The 19,237-nt window shown below is 36.0% G+C and overlaps 2 protein-coding genes across 2 annotated transcripts; both read right to left on the reverse strand.

Moving 5' to 3' along the window:
* Positions 1 to 2,604: 2,604 nt before the first annotated feature.
* On the reverse strand, positions 2,605 to 9,308 carry LOC118276727 (delta(3,5)-Delta(2,4)-dienoyl-CoA isomerase, mitochondrial). The gene is made up of 9 exons (XM_035595232.2): positions 9,107 to 9,308; positions 8,170 to 8,308; positions 7,584 to 7,672; positions 7,056 to 7,159; positions 6,461 to 6,564; positions 5,784 to 5,871; positions 4,976 to 5,088; positions 4,016 to 4,142; positions 2,605 to 3,510 (listed from the first exon to the last, which is right to left on the reverse strand). Exons 1-9 carry the CDS (start codon positions 9,159 to 9,161, stop codon positions 3,412 to 3,414), a joined length of 918 nt encoding a protein of 305 aa, XP_035451125.1. The 5' UTR covers positions 9,162 to 9,308; the 3' UTR covers positions 2,605 to 3,411.
* Positions 9,309 to 15,106: 5,798 nt separating this feature from the next.
* Positions 15,107 to 18,747, reverse strand: LOC118276912 (uncharacterized). Its single transcript, XM_035595525.2, has 3 exons — positions 18,018 to 18,747; positions 17,408 to 17,599; positions 15,107 to 17,116 (listed from the first exon to the last, which is right to left on the reverse strand). The coding sequence occupies exons 1-3, from the start codon at positions 18,129 to 18,131 to the stop codon at positions 15,122 to 15,124; spliced, it is 2,301 nt and encodes a 766-aa protein (XP_035451418.2). The 5' UTR covers positions 18,132 to 18,747; the 3' UTR covers positions 15,107 to 15,121.
* Between the last annotated feature and the right edge of the window lie 490 nt (positions 18,748 to 19,237).

The following is a 19,237-nucleotide window of genomic DNA, read 5'->3' on the forward strand; positions in this document are numbered from 1 at the left end:
TTGGGCAGGTCATTCGCAGCAAACGTAAATGCAGCCTCCGTAAAGTAGGTTACCTGATTTTCTTTGTTAATAGCCGGTGCAGTGACGTAGTTCGCGTTTGTCATGACGTAAGCAGTGATTTTTGATTGGCCCGATAAATTCTTTATGTTCGTTGATAATTTTTAATTACTTTTTTAATCGATACTAAAGGGTTTTTAATAGGTGTTAAAATGAAGAAATAAATTGAAATCACATTAGAATGGAAGAGTAAAATATAAATTGTTGTGCTTTTGTTTTTTGAAACAAAGAAACAGCTTCTTATTATTTATTTAGTTCAAGGTGATTTTGAATTTAACGTTTGTTTGTCCTAATACTTAGACAAATATTATTTATTTTTCAACCAGAATACGTAAAAAATAATGTATTTTTTTTTAATATTTACAAAAACAAGCCCCTAATGGATCGCTCACTACGACTTACTATAAGAAACAATACGAAATTATGTCCAAGCTTAAGTTACCTAATATCACTAATTAAATTAACTATAATTGGATGTTTTCGAAGCCAATTTACCGAACAATATTCATGTAATCCAATTTTATCACCGAAAAACGCTAGTGAAAAAAAAATATTGTCGTGTTTTTTTTTCGCGGTGACCTAAATTCAGATAGCCGGTAGTAGGACAGCAGGCTTGAATGACGTATTCGCTGTTGGCGAACAGTTGGGTCGACGATTTGCCCGACTTGTCGGATTTATCAATGGCGTTCACCGACCAAGGTGAAATTCAGTCGATCGTGTGTAGAGAACAAAGGAAATTTATGAAAACGCATCGAAAGTTGCTTAATGAAACACTTACATTTTATTTTTTTCTTAAAATCTGAAGTTACATTTTGACAGGTATAGAAAAAAAAGTTTTGGTATTTTTTCGTTTGTAGGCGCCCTTATTTTTGTCTTTGCGTCCTAAAGTCTTGACCCAAAATTGTCTTGTAGGTGATGTAGTTATTAAGACGCGTGCTAAGAAGTGCATTTGTTAATATTTGTTTAGTTTACATGTTCTTACTTCTCTTATTATGCATCTTTTTACTAATGTTAGAAAAACTCAACGAATGTTTCATTGAGAGTTGGCGCGGTAAAGAACACTGTTTATTGACGAAACTTGAATGAATTATCTTTAAAAATAGTGTAGTTCTTGTATAATGCAATTAATTTTGTTGAAATAAATAAAAATTTGGTTGTTTGACAGTAATAAATACCTAATTAGGTAAATAATACAGGTATTTACTAGATAGGTAAGGAAGGTGGGTAGGTGTATGGATGAACTTTCTTTAGTCGAAACTTAATAAAAACGACTATCAAATAAGACACTATAGGTTTGGGTATTCTCGGATTGAATAAAATATTATAAGAGTGTTTACGGTTTTTAGAAATATTTTAGTAAGTCTGTAATATTCTTATGGGTGTTTGGGAATGGTGCGCAATGGATGGAAATGGGAATAGGCTTCTATAACCTAGATACCTGGACCAGGTTTATCTTAATGTCTGGGAATAATAGCGAAACTGGCGAATAATGGGACCCCATCGGAATATAACGGGTGAAATTATGATTACAGACTTAGTTATAAGTGTGTAGGTATAAATAGTTGTTTGAATTGTTTAATGAGCGCTTTTCGCCATCAAACGTAACAGTTTGGCAAGTCTAGATTTATGGCCACAATTTAAGTAAAAAAAATGTATAAATTTATTAAAAAAGAAAATATACATATATGCAATGTGTGATTAACTGCCTCACTCAAAGATATTTAATGATTACTTTAAACCTTATTTCTTAGTAACGATTTTGTTCCGAAAATAATTACTAAGGATTGAGTTAAGTAACCATTAAATGACTCTGAGGACTAAGTGAACTTAGATAAGTTTTAAACAAATCGCATTTAGATATATAGGTACTTACTATTTTTTATTCGAAGTTTCATAATGCATTATGTTGACCTAAATAAAATAGGTAACCTTTTAGGGTCAGTGACCTGCATGCTATGACGTCAGTTTATGACGTAGACGCTAGAAGCTGTCGATTATTCATAGAGGTCTCTGGGGGACTTTTTAAGGGGGAAAATTATTCATCACTTCTCCCACCTTGGGCGAGGCGAGAGGGAATGTCAGACTCTTACTGACTAAGAACCACCCCGTTCCTACATCTGCTTTTCGAGCCGGAGCCCCGGTAAACCCGCTAGGTAGTCCGCTGCTCTAGGGATGCTTTGGAAGGAGATTCTTAATTATTGTCATCCTATGCGACAGAATGGTGCCTAGAGCGCGCGAAACTAGTTGGCTGCGCGCGTTAAAAAGTTCATTGATTTTTTTTAACGTTACCACACACTAGAATTTTCTCATGTGTCGTGGGTGCATTTATAAACATACAAGTTCACATACACATGACACCCAGACCCGAAACAACAATTTGTGGATCACACAATGAATTGCTCCGTGCGGGAATCGAAAATTCATTATCTTTCGTTTCAATAATTGAACATTAATTATTTTAAATTAGTTTCTTGACTCTTTATTGTTTTTTCAATTTAGATACCTATTGGGCTGTTTTCACAATTATTTAGAAATAAAACCAGTATGATATAAATAAACATTTTATTGAATAATACTTCAATATAAAAGTTAACAACAAGGAATACATTTCAAAAATATGTCACTTATACATATAAAATACAATAATAATGCACTTTATATCTTATTTTATACAGGTATGGAGTAAAATCTCAAGACAATTCATTAGGTATAGGAAACATATGTTTTTGAGGTAGATTTCTAAATAAAATGATGGGCTCAATATTTATCGAAAATGTTAATATGTATATTGCTGGAAACAATAGGATTTTGGACGCTCCATTTGTTTCCGTAAGAAAATAAACAGTACGTATTTTAAAATAATCTACAAGGCAGACATTAAAATAAAAAAGAGTCATCTACCCTATTACCGAAATTAATTAATATGTGTGATGGCAATGATTTTTGAAAAATGCTTAATTTGTTATATCAGTTTCAAGTCAAATACTTTCAAAAATAGATTAAATTTAATGGAAATGGACTTTCGATTCATTAATTAAAAACACAATCTATGAGTAGAAATACATCATCAAAATGTATGTAAAAGTCTCTCGAATTATTGCACTTTTGATTATAATTTCTTTATTATAGTCATTAATGTCAAAGAAATATATTTTATAAAAAAAGAATTTCACCAGGACGGTTAGTCATTTGGTACAAAGTTGGGACAAGCGGAAAAAAATACAGAAAACAGTTACATTTACTTTTTAACTATAAAGACTTAGTTATTCCGCGTGTATATTAAAATACACAAATTATGCCTTAAAACCTTGAAATAAAAGCTCTTTTTCCCTGTCCCTGCAATTAGAATTGTTCTTAAACATTATCAAACTCTGGTATCGGGCTCTTGGTGGCTTGAGCGATGGCCGCCTTTGTTAAATCTTCGCCTTGGTTCATCACTGAGTTTAGTAGACGCTGTAACAAAAAGTACATAGAGTTAAAAACTGTACACCCACATCACTATTTATGTTATAAGTCCCATGTAATAGGGGGTGAGTCTATTGCCATATACTGAGCACAATTCCAGACTCCGTGCTACTACTGGCATAACGTGCTATAATGTGTACGGCGGCGTGACGATACATGAAATTTATAAGCGTGGAAGCGCCGGCTCAACCGAAGTGATACCACGGCCTCACAGAAAACCGACGTGAAACAACGTTTGCAGCATTGTGTTTCGTCGTGTCAGTGAGGTTACTGGAGACCTTATTATCCGCCCTTCCCAATCCCCAATAACCCTTGAATTCCTAACCCCCAAAAGGCAACGCACTTGTAACGCCTCTGGTGTTTCGGGTGTCCATGGGCGTCGACGATTGCTTACCATCAGGCGATACCTACCTCTGCTCGTTTTTCGGCCATTTTATATACTATAGGCTTGTTTACCTTAGTAAATAAATATGCAAAACAAAATAATACGTACAACGTGTTCCAACCCGTCCTTGTTAGGTCGGCTCTGTGAGTACACGAGGTTGATCTTCGTGGTCTGCACCGCCACGGGACTCTTCGACGCTATGTTCTCTGCGATCTCCAGCACTTTCGTCAGGGCACTGGAATACATTATTATATTTTATGATCAACTATCACTATCATTATTATATGTATTTTATGACCATTACGTAATTATCAAAAAGATGGAAGACTCCTAATGCTGTTAATGAGTATGAGCCCCTAGTATAACTTGAAATCCGGAGCTGCGGACTACCTAGCGGTTTACCAGGGAGCCTACTCTAATTCAACGAACGTTCACGTTCACATACAAAAACTTCGTAGATTGCATACGAACTTTCGTGAACAAAAATGAACGAATGAAATGAAGATAAATAAATAGGTTTTGATATGAAATTAAAAATAAAACGTTATTTCAAGTAATTCTATTAGTAAATCAATAAAACCTACGGCCGAAGATTAAACGAAACTTTGCATTAGAAAATAGGAGTGGCCCTACAGGGCTCAAAGAGCAGCTCCTGCTTTGAGCCGGATCCCCGGTAACTTTTATATTGTCCGCAGCTCCAGAAGACTTCTGTGCACTTAGTATGAATTTGCTTTACATTAATTTTTTTTTTATGTTAAATGGGCCGACGTTTGGCCGCTATCTCGCCTGATGGTAAGTGATGATGCGGCCTACGATGGAGCACGTCTGCCCAATGCCCATAAATAAACGAGAGCGCGTTCAGTGGTCTGATTGGTTGGTTCTATCGAGCCGGCCAATCAGTTGTTCGGTGCTCTGACTGGCCAACTCGAATAAACCAACCAATCAAAGTGCCGGACGCGCTCTTTTTCCGATTACTTTAAACATAAAGCAAACTTCTACTAATTACTAAGGGTACTGCTACAATGTCGTTTGTTAACAAATGAGATATAATTACTTAATATTACTCACGTGTCCTTATCAGGGAATACTTCGCTGACTAGACCAATCTCCTTTGCCTCTTTAGCGTCGAAGTTTCTGCCGGTGAAGCAAAGCTCTCGCGCCACTGATGCGTTGCCCACTACCTGTAAAACGAAGTATAATATGGATGATGACGGGGTATGAAAATTAAAAATCTATTAAGTCCGTCAGTTAGGTAATGCAAAAACATTAAACACGTATTATTTTATTTTGTCATCTATAATATAAAAATAAGTTGGGTTTTTGTTCCCGACGCTATAACTCTAGAAAGCACGAACCGATTTCCATCGTTTTGCATTCGTCGGAAAGGTCTCGGGATCTGTTTGGTTTATAGCAAAAAAGGAAAGCAGGAAAACGGGGAAAATCAATGGTGGCGAAACGGAGTTCGCCGGGTTTGCTAGTTTAAGATAAATAATACATAGATAAAACAAATCAAAGTTTAGGAGTGGGAGCAAATACATCATTTTTTGTGTATAAAATGTACATAGAAGTGACGTCACGTGGCACTTCAAATAACTCATCGACATTTATTTTAGTATTTGTTTCTGTAAGAAAATAAAAAATACGTTTCTAATGTTTTACAACAATCTACAAGACGGACGTTAAAATAAAAATTAGTCATACCCAATCTCATCAGTCATCCCAATTCCAATCCATATCAAATCTATAATGTCTTTTGAATATGTGTCACAATATTCCTACTAATATTATGAATGCTAAAGTTTGTATGTTTGTAATTTAAATTTTGAATTATACCATTTTTCCTTGCGATTCTAGGTCTAGTCATGAATAAACTTACCTTAGGGAACCTCTGCAGCGTGCCTACATCGGGAGCCAGTCCTACGTCCACCTCGCGCACCGAGAACCAACAGTCTTCCGTGCAGTATCTGTGAACATACATAACTGATGTAGTAACATTACATAATCTTGCTTATGTAGTTGTTTATGTCAGATTGATATTTCGGTATAATATGGGAATGTTACGCTATACTTTTTACCCGCAAGAGTAGCTCTACTTACCGCACCTTTGGGTGCACCAGTTAAAATGTAAGACCCATTTTTCATCAAGTCCGTATTGAATTACTGGAATGTTTAGTATAAAGATAGGTATACTTAAGTTTTAAGTGTCGTAGAGCTATGCTTTCACACGAATGGGCCTTCTCAACCGGAGTGATACCACAGCCATAATTACTTCACTTGCCCAACTTCCCAAAAGGCTGGCAACGCCTTTGTAACGCCTCTGGTGTTTCGAGTGTCCATGGGCGGCGGCGATTGGTTACCATCAGGTGATCCGTCTGTTCGTTTATTTGCTTATACCATACAAAAATGTACAGTACATTTATATTTCGAATTTTTTTTTCGAGGTTGTTGGATCTCGGTGAGTTTTGACAGTGCTTACAAGTTACATCGATTTTAGGAGCTTTTAGCTTGATTGATTTTCTTAATTGTTATTCTAATAACTGCAACATTGTTCACCTCATATCAGCGGCAGTGATCAAGTTGACTCCAGCTCCGATGCAGGCGTTGTGTGTCACCGCTATCACGGGCTTCACGCAATCCTCTAGAGATGTTATCGTTTCCTGAAATATTAAATACCCCATGTTATTTTATAAGAAATAGATTAGAACTTTTATTTTGTTAACTGACTTTCCACCAGTGCTAATGTAGTGTAATGATGAATATGATTGATGGAATCCAAACGCATAGCAACATAGTATCGAACATCTCTGGTGGAAAAGTACCCTTGGAGTATGCCACTACGTATTAAGTCCATCATTATTTAACTGTACTAAAAGAGTAAAATAAATAAATATACTATATAATACTGACTGACTCGTTGTTCGAGTGGTCGCAATTGCGACTGCCGAGCAAGGGGTCTTGAGTTGGATTCCCATGCCGGTGCATTTTTCGATTTTTCGAAAATTTTTCAGTATAGTCAATTGGTGAAAAGTGGGTGTACATTGTATAGCGGCATTACGTGCCGTAATGTGAACCTCTGCCTAACCCCTTCGAGGATAAAAAGCGTGACGTTGCATATAAATATACTATACTAGTAGTAGTATAATAATACCTGAGCATATTTGATGAAGTTGTAATGGTAGCGAGCCTTCCTCGCCACGTCCTCCAGTTCGTCAGCCTCAGCGGCCAATTGCACCAAGCTTTGCAACTCAATACCTGTAATATTATAACATCATATACATTTGATGACCTGTATGTATGTGGGTATGAAGGGTTTTTTTGTATGCGATTATCTCGCGTTTAACTGAATCGATTTTGATGCGGTTTTCAGCATAGGATTTTTTAGACTTAGTAGACGACTTTAGATATATTACCGGACTTGGAAGAGAAAAAATGGAGGCGGTGAAGAAAATTTGAAGGCGGATCTTCTTTTTTTATAAACTTTCAACAATAGGTTGGCTCGGACTCCGGAATTGTAGTTACCTGATGTATGGTCTGGCAACTAGGGATTCATAAACATATGAATCCCGAAAATGGGTGTTTTATTAAACAATCGTGTGCTACTCTGTGCTTTAGGTGTGATTTAATGGTAAACCCAGTAAGCTGGATAATAACTAGATTTAAATAAAAGATCACTCACCACCACAGAAATGCTTGCCCTGACCAGACAACACAATCACTCTGCACTCAGGAATTAAGCTCAGTGTCGTGAAGCAGTTGTTTATTTCTCTGGAAACATTTGTTAGATGTTTAACGCTAAGGATACACTAGAGGACATCTGCCGTGCAATGTGTAGCTTTGGTTCCCGCGAGGAAATATTCTTTATGTGATTTTAGGAAATTAATGAGAATAGAATGTAATGGGGAATGTAATCCAGACTATCTGTAATTCGAAAAGATGAAATTCACTCTTCTTCCAAATCCAATCCAATCTGTATAACCTTAGTATGAGTTTTACTTTACCTTTAAAGTAATCGAAACGCGGCGTTTTGATTGGCCGGCGTGAATGAACCAACCGATCAGAGCGCCGAACGTGCTTTTATTTCGATTTCTTTAAACGTAAAGCAAACTCATACTAAGGGTACAGAAATCGATTCCTCATCCCCATCTCATGGGACAGTTGTTAACATGTTAACTGCCACATAGGTCACCGGTGACCTATGTTAGTGGAGGATTTGCCTTCAACAGTTTTCTGATGGCAGTTAAAGGCTTAAAAGCCATACTTACTGCCACATAGTCCTAGTGAAAGAGTTAGATTTTTTAGGCCGGTTCAGCTCCACATGGTACACATGTTTCTTTGGGACAGACACAGCTAGCGTCTCAAACTGTGGCAGTTCTGCTTTGGTGAATGTTCGGATGAATACATCTGGAATTGAGAGATGAAATAGTTGTCAAATAATGGAAATAATGACATTTAAATAGTTAGTTGAGTTGAAATGCACCCGTGAAAACGGACTATGTTTTTTAAATGGAAAGAGGTGTGCTATGGATACTTCCCTAATATGCTTGAGCTGTGCATTGTCTTCACATTGCACAGCTACATAGCTTAGTATCAGTAGAAACTATCAGTACACATTTTTAATTACATCTTAGTAGCATAGCTACCTAGCACATCTATTATATATAGCACCACATTGTACTAAGATAATTTATTTGATAAAACTTAATGAAAAACCTGTTTACCATTTTCAGAATTAATAAGGTAGGTACTTAGGTATAGCGTACAATCTGACTATGAAAAATATAATAAATAAAACAAAAGTAGTAAAAAAACATGTTTTTCAATTTCAATGTTCAAGGTTCTCTTAAGATTTTAAATTTAAAATTAGAACTCAAAATATTCTCGAGATGACATTATTTATCTGTTGGTCTTGGACTTTGGACCGTAATAAATTCAGAAATAGCTTTATCGGAGTCTAAAGTCCACTGTAGTTGTACTTCTAAAGCCGATAAGCCGGAGAAATGTACTTATTATAGACACATTTGTATTCAATCAAATCTCTGAAATTACGGTCTATTTCTTTAATATAACCAATGTAAAACATTTCAACGATCAAATATTAGCTTAAAATTAACCCAGAGCCCAAGTTTTATTTAAAAAAATACGATAAATACGTGTTACAAAATGTTAGATAACTATAAAATTATGCTATTGATTACTTACTCGAAATTAGTTTCCTAGGATTGTTAAAAGCAATTGTTTTGATAAACGAAGACATTTTTCTTAATTTTTAGTTAATTAAGTAGACGCGAGTGCACACAAGCACTGCTAAAATACTAAATGAAAACAAAAACAATCGAATGGAACAAAGTCCAAAATCAAAGCGAAGATTGCAAAACAAGGAAACGTCAAAGTGACAGATGTCATTTCGTTAACGATCCGCGATTTTGCATTTTGTTATTGCGTTCATAATAAATTGGTTCAATTTTTCGTTTAGATTAAAATACAATAATGATGTGTTAATAAAAATAAATAACGTATTCTGGTTGATTTATCGTTTTATTGAATAAACAATATTGAGTAAACAATTTGCATAACGATATTTTCGTGATTGTGGTTTCAGTAATGTGATTGGTAGAATTTATAAGAGATGGAGCTAGCTTACACATACTAGTGATTAATGCGATACTTCGAAACGGATACGTTACAAAACCTATAGGTATTACAAGTTGCTCTGTATCAGACTATATGTATAGGCTGAACAGCCAACAGGTCGAGCATTGAGCATAGCATGGATGACATGGCAATGGGACATTTTCCCGCAGTCGATAAACATTTTTTATTTTGGGCTGGTCAAAACTCTTTCGTGGTTAAGTATGTTAAAGGTAGCATCCAACTTGTCGCATAGTTTGCGATCTACACACAAGTATAGAAAACTGCGCCGGCTATGCTAAACTAAACTAACTTAGCTTAGCTCTTGGTCTGCAATCGGCTTAAGAAAATAATTTTGTTATTTTATATTTACTTAGGTAGGTACTTATTGTTGTTATCCTTGGTTATTAACATTAGATAATACGTTCAATATTATAATACCTATGCAAGGATTAAGGTGTTTTTCCTTTTGTTAGCTTACTGGGGATACAAGACTAGGGACTGTGGGATTTTTACTGCACTCGGTGGCAACCCTCAGCCTCAGCACCTGTAAGGGTCACCGGGTCCTCTAATGGACCTGCTTCGGAACCGCCACCACGGTGCGACACCTGTTATGGTTAATCTTGTTACATAATGTTAACGATATTCTCGTGAAAAAAAACCAAAATCAACGAAAATCGAAAAAAACTACAACGAGTTTACTCCAAGCATACCTATTGTCTATTTTTTGACAGTTACAAAATTTAAAAAAAAGTAACCGTCACTTTGTCTCAGTCAACGGAATTCCCGCCGAACGAAATAAAATAATTTATCCCTAAGGGCCTCTCAGTGCCGTAGTTAGATCTCGTACAATTTAACAGTAATTAGTAATTCATTCACGCTTCTATGCGGGACATGGCATCATGGCAACGAAAAGCAGCGTGTGAGTTAAATATCTAATGCCGCGGACGCCATGACTCATATTCGTGTAGCCAAAAATCGGTTAGATTTGGACGATACCGCGCATTTTGAATTTGAATATGGAAATTCTTGTGGTGTCTATGATTTTTTTTTTAATTGGGATATAAGTACCTGGAGATTTTCCGTTTCGAATTCAAATGGTCTCTTTTGTAATAAATCATAAGGGGTTGATTTCTAATAAAAAATGGGGTTTTATTTTTGCGTTTAAACCTTTATAGATTATGATGATGAAAAGTTGGTAAGCAATCGCCGCCGTCCACGGACACCCGCAACACCATAGGCGTTACAAGTAGGAACGTGGTGTTTTGGAGGTTAGGAATTTAAGAATTGTTGGGGAATCGGGGATTGTGAATGTTAAGTAGGTAAATGGGCCTCCGGTAACATACGAAAAACGCAACGCAAACGTTGTTTCACGTCGGCATTCTGTGAGGCCAGTCGAGGCGAGTCCAGTCCAGTCGAGGCGGCCCGTTCGTGCCGAATAATGGCTCTGACTTATTCGTCAACTCGGCCGCAATAAACTCGACCGCGCGGTCGAGTTGGGAAGATTTAAATCTACCTATTATTTCATTGTGCATCTCGACCGTAGGAACATTCACTATGCGGTCGAGTCGACTCGGCTAATTTTTGTGATTTTTTTTTATTCGTCATCTCGACCGAGTACGAAATGTACATTTGAGTAGAAAATGTTTAAGGCATATCATGGAAAGATTTATTTTGTTAGGCCGATTAAAATGCGTGCTGTGCTAACACAAACATCGTAGATGTTTCATTAGAATCACCCTTTAGTTTTGTAAAATGTAGCATTTTAATCATGACCTTACATATATCCTGATTAGTTAAAATAGTTTTGTCTCTGGTGGTAAGAAATGAATCTAATAATCAACTGAGCAATGCCTGATTAAAAACATTTTTTTTATCTGTCCTTAAATCTTATTTTAATATATTATATATTATATTATATACCAATAAGAACAAAAATTTAATTCGAAACGAAACACTTTTGTATGTCGCTGTACAATAATGCCTCATATTTTCAATGTCGGTCGAGTTGACGAATAAAAGATACGAATAAAATAGCTTCATCAACTCGACCACGTGGTTCGGCCGAGATGCATAATAAAAAAATAATTAATTTTTGAATTTCCCGACTCGACCGCGCGGACGAGTTTATTGCGGCCGAGTTGACGAATAAGTCTGGCTCTGACTTATTCGTCAACTCGGCCGCAATAAACTCGACCGCGCGGTCGAGTTGGGAAGATTTAAATCTACCTATTATTTCATTGTGCATCTCGACCGTAGGAACATTCACTATGCGGTCGAGTCGACTCGGCTAATTTTTGTGATTTTTTTTTATTCGTCATCTCGACCGAGTACGAAATGTACATTTGAGTAGAAAATGTTTAAGGCATATCATGGAAAGATTTATTTTGTTAGGCCGATTAAAATGCGTGCTGTGCTAACACAAACATCGTAGATGTTTCATTAGAATCACCCTTTAGTTTTGTAAAATGTAGCATTTTAATCATGACCTTACATATATCCTGATTAGTTAAAATAGTTTTGTCTCTCTGTGGAAAGAAATGAACCTAATACTCAACTGAGCAATGCCTGATTAAAAAACATCTTTTTATCTGTCCTTAATTCTAATTTTAAGTTATTTTATATTAAATAATATACCCATAAGAACAAAAATTTAATTCGAAACGAAACACTTTTGTATGTCGCTGTACAATAATGCCTCATATTTTCAATGTCGGTCGAGTTGACGAATAAAAGATACGAATAAATTAGCTTCATCAACTCGACCACGTGGTTCGGCCGAGATGCATAATAAAAAAATAATTAATTTTTGAATTTCCCGACTCGACCTCGCGGACGAGTTTATTGCGGCCGAGTTGACGAATAAGTCATGGCTCTTCCACATATAAATATCCTGTCCTATCAAATAAAAAATCACAGTCACCCTACACCACTTCCAATTCACTCAATCGACAGCCATAGTGCCTAACATGACATCAACCGTGCCGCTAGCTACTTTCTTGCAGTCTAGATGCTATTTAGGGCACCTAAGTCAGCTTTCCTAACATAGAATACGAAATTAAAATGTAATAAAAAATAAATTATTGTTGTTCCTGAATTTATGACAATTGCGGTAAGAATGCTAATGATTGCTATTTTAATATGGAAGGCGTTATATATAGGTTAATCTGGTTTTGTTCTAGTTGATATGTTTTGATGTGTCGTCAATATTCAATGGCCGTTGCTGAAATATAGGCTGCCATATTCTTATGTGGGGATTTATAATTAGACTAAGGCTAATCCTCTTGGATTCTCGAAGCTATAGGTACTTTGGAACTAGCACCAAGCTTCATTGATGGACAGACTTTTATTTATTTATGTATTTGTTTATATTTCAAAACGTACCTATTTATGGTTCAATTGAATTGGACTCTGACTTTGAGTCTCTCCTCTTTAAGCATGGCATTTGAAAAGGTTTTGGTAATCTGCAGCCTGATCCGTCATACGTAGTCCTTTAGTCCTGTTACGACACACACATGAAGAGATTGGGTGTTCACGTATTCTACTTCGTTATCACCGTCTGGCGCAAACCCGATACTCATGCACCTATTTACTACTTTACATGAACCAGGAACCCGAAATTACAACGAGACTATGGTTAGAGCATATAGTATACCTAAGATAACTAAATTACGAAAGCGTAAAAGTCTAATCCTAAACCTAAGAACAGCACATCAAACTATCCTAAATTCCTAATCTATCTAATTTCTTCACGCAATTACCAACCTTCTAACTTTCTAATCAAAGCCCAAAATCGATCAAAGAATTTTGTAGTTTAGTATACCGTGATATGCGGTGAAAGGTTTATCAAGTTTTGCGTTTTAGAACCTCATTTGTGGTTAGCCACAGAGTTAAGGAAATTATAGATATAATAAGGAGATAAATTACCATAGGTACTCAGTATAATGACTAAACCTAGGTTCCGAAATTATCCGGAGCTACGGACTACCTAGCGGGTTTACCGGGGCTTCGGCTCGAAAAGCAGGAGTAGGAACGGGGTGGTTTTTAGTCAGTAAGAGTCTGACACTCCTTCTCGCATCACCCAAGGCGGGAGAAGTCACTGTATGAATTTCCCCCCTCCAAAAAAGTTATTTTCCTGGAGAGACCACCCAGATTCACGGATAAAACGGTAAAAAAGCAAAGCAGGTAGGTATATGTTATATACATAGGTATGTATGTATGTACTTAGCAATACTTATGCTAATACCGTAATAAAATAGTACGTTTTATTCATTATTAATTTACTCACGTAGCTATTTAGTTAAACTAGTATTTCCCTGTGTATTTACTTGGTTTATTACTTTCATTTTATTGCTACTTACGTCTAAGTAGGTAGTATATTACATTATGTAGTGACTTTCACAGTAGGAATGCGAATTTATACATGACTTTTAGGTTTGATCCTTTGTACTTACTTCATGGTCTGATCACCAGGCCGCTTAGAGTATAAGTGTGGGAGAGCCATACTTCTTCTACTATAAAACCGACGTGAAATAACGCTTGCGTTGTGTTTCGTTGTGTAAGTGAGGTTCTCGGAGGCCCAATTCCCAATCTCCCCAATCCCCGATTCTCCAACAGCCCTTAAATTCCTAATCCTTAAAAGGCCGGCAACGCACTTGTTAAGGTAACGCCTCTGGTGTTTCGGGTGTCCATGGGCAGCGCCGATTGCTTACCATCAGGTGATCCGTCTGCTCGTTTACCGCCTTATACCATAAAAAAAGTATTCTTGAACGTGTTTACATTTTTTTGCTGCTAGGTCGTCTGTCCACTATGTGGAACAGGGGTAGCCCTATTCCAAAGGACCATGCCCATATTAGTATGGAGCTAAAAGTCAGCACTGTCATGCGATGCCCAAATTGCAGCCCTATGTCATATGATAGCCTTTTAATAGTATTTTTATAATATCTAGATTTTATGTCATTTAAAGCACCGATTCACAAGTAATTCTATATTAAACATGATAACTTACTACTGATATTTTATATGCATTGTATCGTTTACGGACAGCAATGCTATTAGTTTTTTATTAGGAACTTCATGATCATCACTTATATTTAAGTATAAAAGGACACTGATCTGGCCTACGTCTACCTACTAGTCTTGTTTCCATAGTATAGTGTCAATATAAATGTGAAAACGATTAGGTTCGATGCAAAACTTGTACTCGAGTAAACAGAACTCAATATGGAAAGAGACTAATGACTCACAACAAATGGGTATTTTTGATGAGATGCTTTTATAAAAGCATATTGTGATAAAATAGAACGGGTTGTATTAAACTATATTTTTATATTTGACATCAATTAACTGCTTGACTTAAAGGCAAATAAAAATACCAACATTTGTATTAGGTAGGTACTGTCTGATCTGTAAGCATTTACAATAATTATTTTATTAACAGATCTAATACTTAGGTTGTTTCAATTAAATGGGGTAAAATAATGTTCTCTGACTGATAAAATACTGATCTATTGCTGCATTCAAGGTTTGTGGCGATTGAGTACAAGTTTCGAATAAAATAAAAAAGCAGTATAAGTGTTAAATGTTTTATTCTTCAATTACAAGTAATATATTGTCTAAGAATGATGCTGGCGGCGATATATTGTCTTGGTGTCTAGCCCAACCCAAATACCATATTATGGCCATAACGTGGCAACAGCATCCCACTGTTCTGTTACCCACGAGACAGTTGCAACAGTAACCTAATATTGCATCTAAGCAATTACTACTCGAGGGCTGAGTGTCAATTAAAATATACGTAAAATATTTACGCCGACCAATATGGCGCGACTGGATTCGACCCCTTAATAAATAAGGTCTATATCCTCCAACGGCCGCAACCATTTCTTCAGAGTGTTCCAGCTCAGGACATATTTCAATTTCATACAAGCCATTTTGTCGAACATGTTCGCCATAATATGATCGTGCTTGTTTTACCTGATATGGGCCCAATGCGAAAATAATCAATTCTGAGTAACTAAATACGGGAAATATATTTAATTGAGGAAACCTGCCGTCTATGCGTCTAAACATAACCGATCGCCTGTTTAAATTATAATTTGTTACAAATTCTGCTAAGTAATTAGGAGTATGTTGATACCTCAAGGCTCTTTCTATAATAAGAGAAGCATCTGGCCGATCTTGAAGCGTGGGGTGAAATCTGTTAATTAATGAAGCTGCAATTTTAAAATCACTCATTAAATGTGCATGAGCTCTATTAAAATAATCCTGGCGAAATAATTTAAAGTCCCTTTTAAATCGTCCGTTGACTACTTCCACTACCCATCGACATAATGTCACTAATCGACTTTTGTTTGCCTGAATAGTTGTTAGTTGTCGTTCTCCCTCATTTAACGACTCAGGCTTCTGCACATTATAATTACAGGCCTCCAACAGTGGGATCGCATCTCTGAATCCTCGGTCGAGTATAAATACATCTCCCTCTCTGTAAAATGATCGCATGGGTCCAGATTCATCAGTAAATAAATCTTTCATTATTTCTGCATCGGTTTGAGTGGCAGCATAAGGGCCGATCACATCAATAATGTGCCCGTCTGTACACACACAAAGAAATGGTTTAACGAGGTTCACATATTTGTGTAAACTATAAGTTTCCTTTTGATAGAAATAATTGGAACTCTTTTCAATATATATGTAAGTGCCATCACATATTGTGATTGCAGGTCTGGTTTGATCAGAGCCATTTGGATTGCCAAACAAAGCATTTGGAATACTCAGATTTCTTCTTATGACATCTTCTCTATTAAGATGCTGCAATCCAATATGTAATGGTACAAAATGTTCCATAAAACATAAGCGTACAATGTTCATGTGCCTCTCCATAGTTGATCGAGGTATATTAAATAATGAAGACAATCTCTTGTTACTGTCCCCTGTCCTCATTTTAATTAAAAAGATAGCCAAAGCAGATTTTGGTGATGGTACCTGATTAGCTAAAGGTAACTCATTAAATAAAATAATGAATTCAGACACTTCCAGTCCAGTCCAATAATGGCATATGTGGTTGGGCATTTCTTCAACACATTCAAAATTAAATGTGACAGTTTTTTGTTTTGCCATATTAACTAAATCTTCTATTTGATTTATACTAAAACTTGATATTGAAGATGATTGTTCTGGTAATTCACGCCAAGTATTAGAATACAAATGGTGATGGCAAACACGTGAATACCGGGGCACATAATAGTTGTAATCTACAATTAACATATTTTTAATAAATGTTGGTATTAAATGCATAGGTACATAACCGCAGTCGGAATAAATGCAGTGTCTTGATGTACTAGCAGCTCTCTTGTAATGAGGTAAATTGACCATTCCAACTGATCTCTGGCCCAGCTGAGAGGCAGAAGCAGGTGCAGGTGCCGGGACAGGGGCAGGTGCCGGAGCAGGGGCAGGTGCTGGAGCAGGAGCAGGTACAGGTGGCAATTGTGGTATAGCCATTTCTCGTTGAGAATCTTGTTCAAATTGTCGGCTAGCTCGCCGCCAACAATTATGACAAACAGCATAGCTATCTCTTCCATTCTGAAAATATTTATGATTGTTAAAAATAAAGCAGTGTTAAAAAATATAAAATACACAATCTCTTGATTTACTAAGTTGAATAAACAATATAATGCAAATTAAGAGAGCTCTGACATTTATCATACTTGAATATATTAAAAAAATGCATAAAATGATTGTCATTGTAAAAACTATTACCACTGATATAGTTATAAGGATTATTTTCCAAATTGTTATAATTATGTGTCATTACCATTAATCATATTCAATGTAAGTAGTACTTAATAGGTGTTTAAGGATTTAGATAAATACCTGCACTGATCTAATCCATGGAAAAAAATCATATAATGGTCCATTTTCTTCGAGAGAATGAAGTCTAGCTTCATTCAAAGAACAGCCACAGCCAGCACAGATATTAGTATGACCTAATATTCTTGGTGTGTTTACATCAGCATTTTGTAAGAATACATAACATGCATGACATATTACATCTTCCATAGGGAGCTGAAAACAAAACAGTCGGTGTTAGTAGGTCTCACATACCATAAGAAATGATTAACTAAGAAAACAAAAAAAATATTTTACACGTCCACGATAAGAGTTGAAGTTCGACTGTATTAAGTAATATATTTTTCTCGCAGTCACGTTTCAAGTTATCGTGCATGCATACTCTATACAAGGTATAGTTTTGAAGTTGCACGATATTTCAGAAGGTAATTATGTTAGTTATTCTGAAAATCAGTTAAAATTAGAAAAATAAAATAACAAGTATTATAAAGTATTATTGATTTTTGACGAAGTATCGTATTTTTACATAATTATTTATGAGTTTTATTACAATCTTCTGATATATTGTAGTTTCAAAACTACACCGTGTATAACCGTCCTGCAGATTCTGAATGTATATAATAATGATACTTACATATTCAATTCTCAGCCAAATAGACAAGATAATTAGCAACTCTTGAGGCAAAGTTGTAACAACATGCCTCTGTATGCGTTGAACGCGTAACCCACAGTTCAAGCAACGCAACATTTTGTGTCACAAACGAAAAGTCCAAATCACAAAACACAACGAAGTCCGTATAAGAAAAGCCGAAGTCACTGAATAAAACGACACTATCAATATCCATAAAACGTAGCCGAAGTAGATTTTAAATTGAACGGAAAAGCACAATCGGAGTAAACGTAAACACAGCAGCAGACGCAGAGTGAATGAATGAATCAGTGTTGCCAGTCTTAAAAGATGTTAAAAAAAATAACGTTTCATATTTTTTACTAGTAAGATAATTTACATGCGGTTACTTATTATGAAGTTAATCTTACCGATAGTATCATTAATATACAAATAAAACAGCAACACTATAATACTAGTTTATCATTATTCAAAATAATTTGTAAAAACACAACGAGTGAATAAACCGGCCAAAAGACATGATTCCAGACCGTGATAAATGCAAAAAGCATGAATGAAACATTATTCTGTCAAAAGCCCCGATCGGTGGTCAACAAAAAGTCGTATTTTTTTTATTTTTTATCCAGTGCTTCTTAGGACTTAAAATTAACAATTTAATTAAAATTTTTATTTATTACCTCAATCTTGTAATTTACTTTATCTGGGCGTTTCTGGGGCAAAAATGGGCATGGTCCTTTCATCCCGTTCCCTTCAGCCATTTTGACGTGATTAAGCAACAAATATACATACAAACAGAACCTAACAAACGTTTACATTTATAACATTAGTAGGATTAGATTTATGAGTGTAACTAAAATTAAATGGCTTACATATTCAGTATGTGTGGCACCTTACCGGTGCCTTATTGGTTATGTAGAAAGCTTACTACACGTCATAGGTATGTTGCTAATAATAGACTCATGCCCGAATACTCAAACGCTACTCAATTTTAAGTTGTACTTAAATATCGTGCTATCTCTGTCATTTTATAAAGAATTTGACTGCACGGTTGGTGCGGTGGCTGGGCAACTGGCTGCCGCGCAACGGGTAGCGGGTTCGATTCCCGCACGGAGCAATTCTTTGTGTGATCCACAAATTGTTGTTTCGGGTTTGGGTGTCATGTATATGTGAACTTGTATGTTTGTAAACGCACCTACGACACAGGAGAAAATGCTGACGTGGGGCAA

This window comes from Spodoptera frugiperda, chromosome 17, assembly GCF_023101765.2.
Source record: "Spodoptera frugiperda isolate SF20-4 chromosome 17, AGI-APGP_CSIRO_Sfru_2.0, whole genome shotgun sequence".
NCBI lineage: Eukaryota > Metazoa > Arthropoda > Insecta > Lepidoptera > Noctuidae > Spodoptera > Spodoptera frugiperda.

Bases quoted from the DNA above. Each gene is read 5' to 3' on its own strand.
- LOC118276727 (XM_035595232.2), bottom strand. From the start codon at position 9,161: ATGTCTTCGTTTATCAAAACAATTGCTTTTAACAATCCTAGGAAACTA. The intron at 8,309-9,106 runs GTAAGTAATCAA...TCTCAATTCCAG, and splicing joins TCCTAGGAAACTAATTTCGA to ATGTATTCATCCGAACATTC. The intron at 5,089-5,783 runs GTAAGTTTATTC...TTCGTTTTACAG, and splicing joins CGCTGCAGAGGTTCCCTAAG to GTAGTGGGCAACGCATCAGT.
- LOC118276912 (XM_035595525.2), bottom strand. From the start codon at position 18,131: ATGTTGCGTTGCTTGAACTGTGGGTTACGCGTTCAACGCATACAGAGG. The intron at 17,600-18,017 runs GTAAGTATCATT...TTTTGTTTTCAG, and splicing joins TTTGGCTGAGAATTGAATAT to CTCCCTATGGAAGATGTAAT. The intron at 17,117-17,407 runs GTATTTATCTAA...AAATATTTTCAG, and splicing joins CATGGATTAGATCAGTGCAG to AATGGAAGAGATAGCTATGC.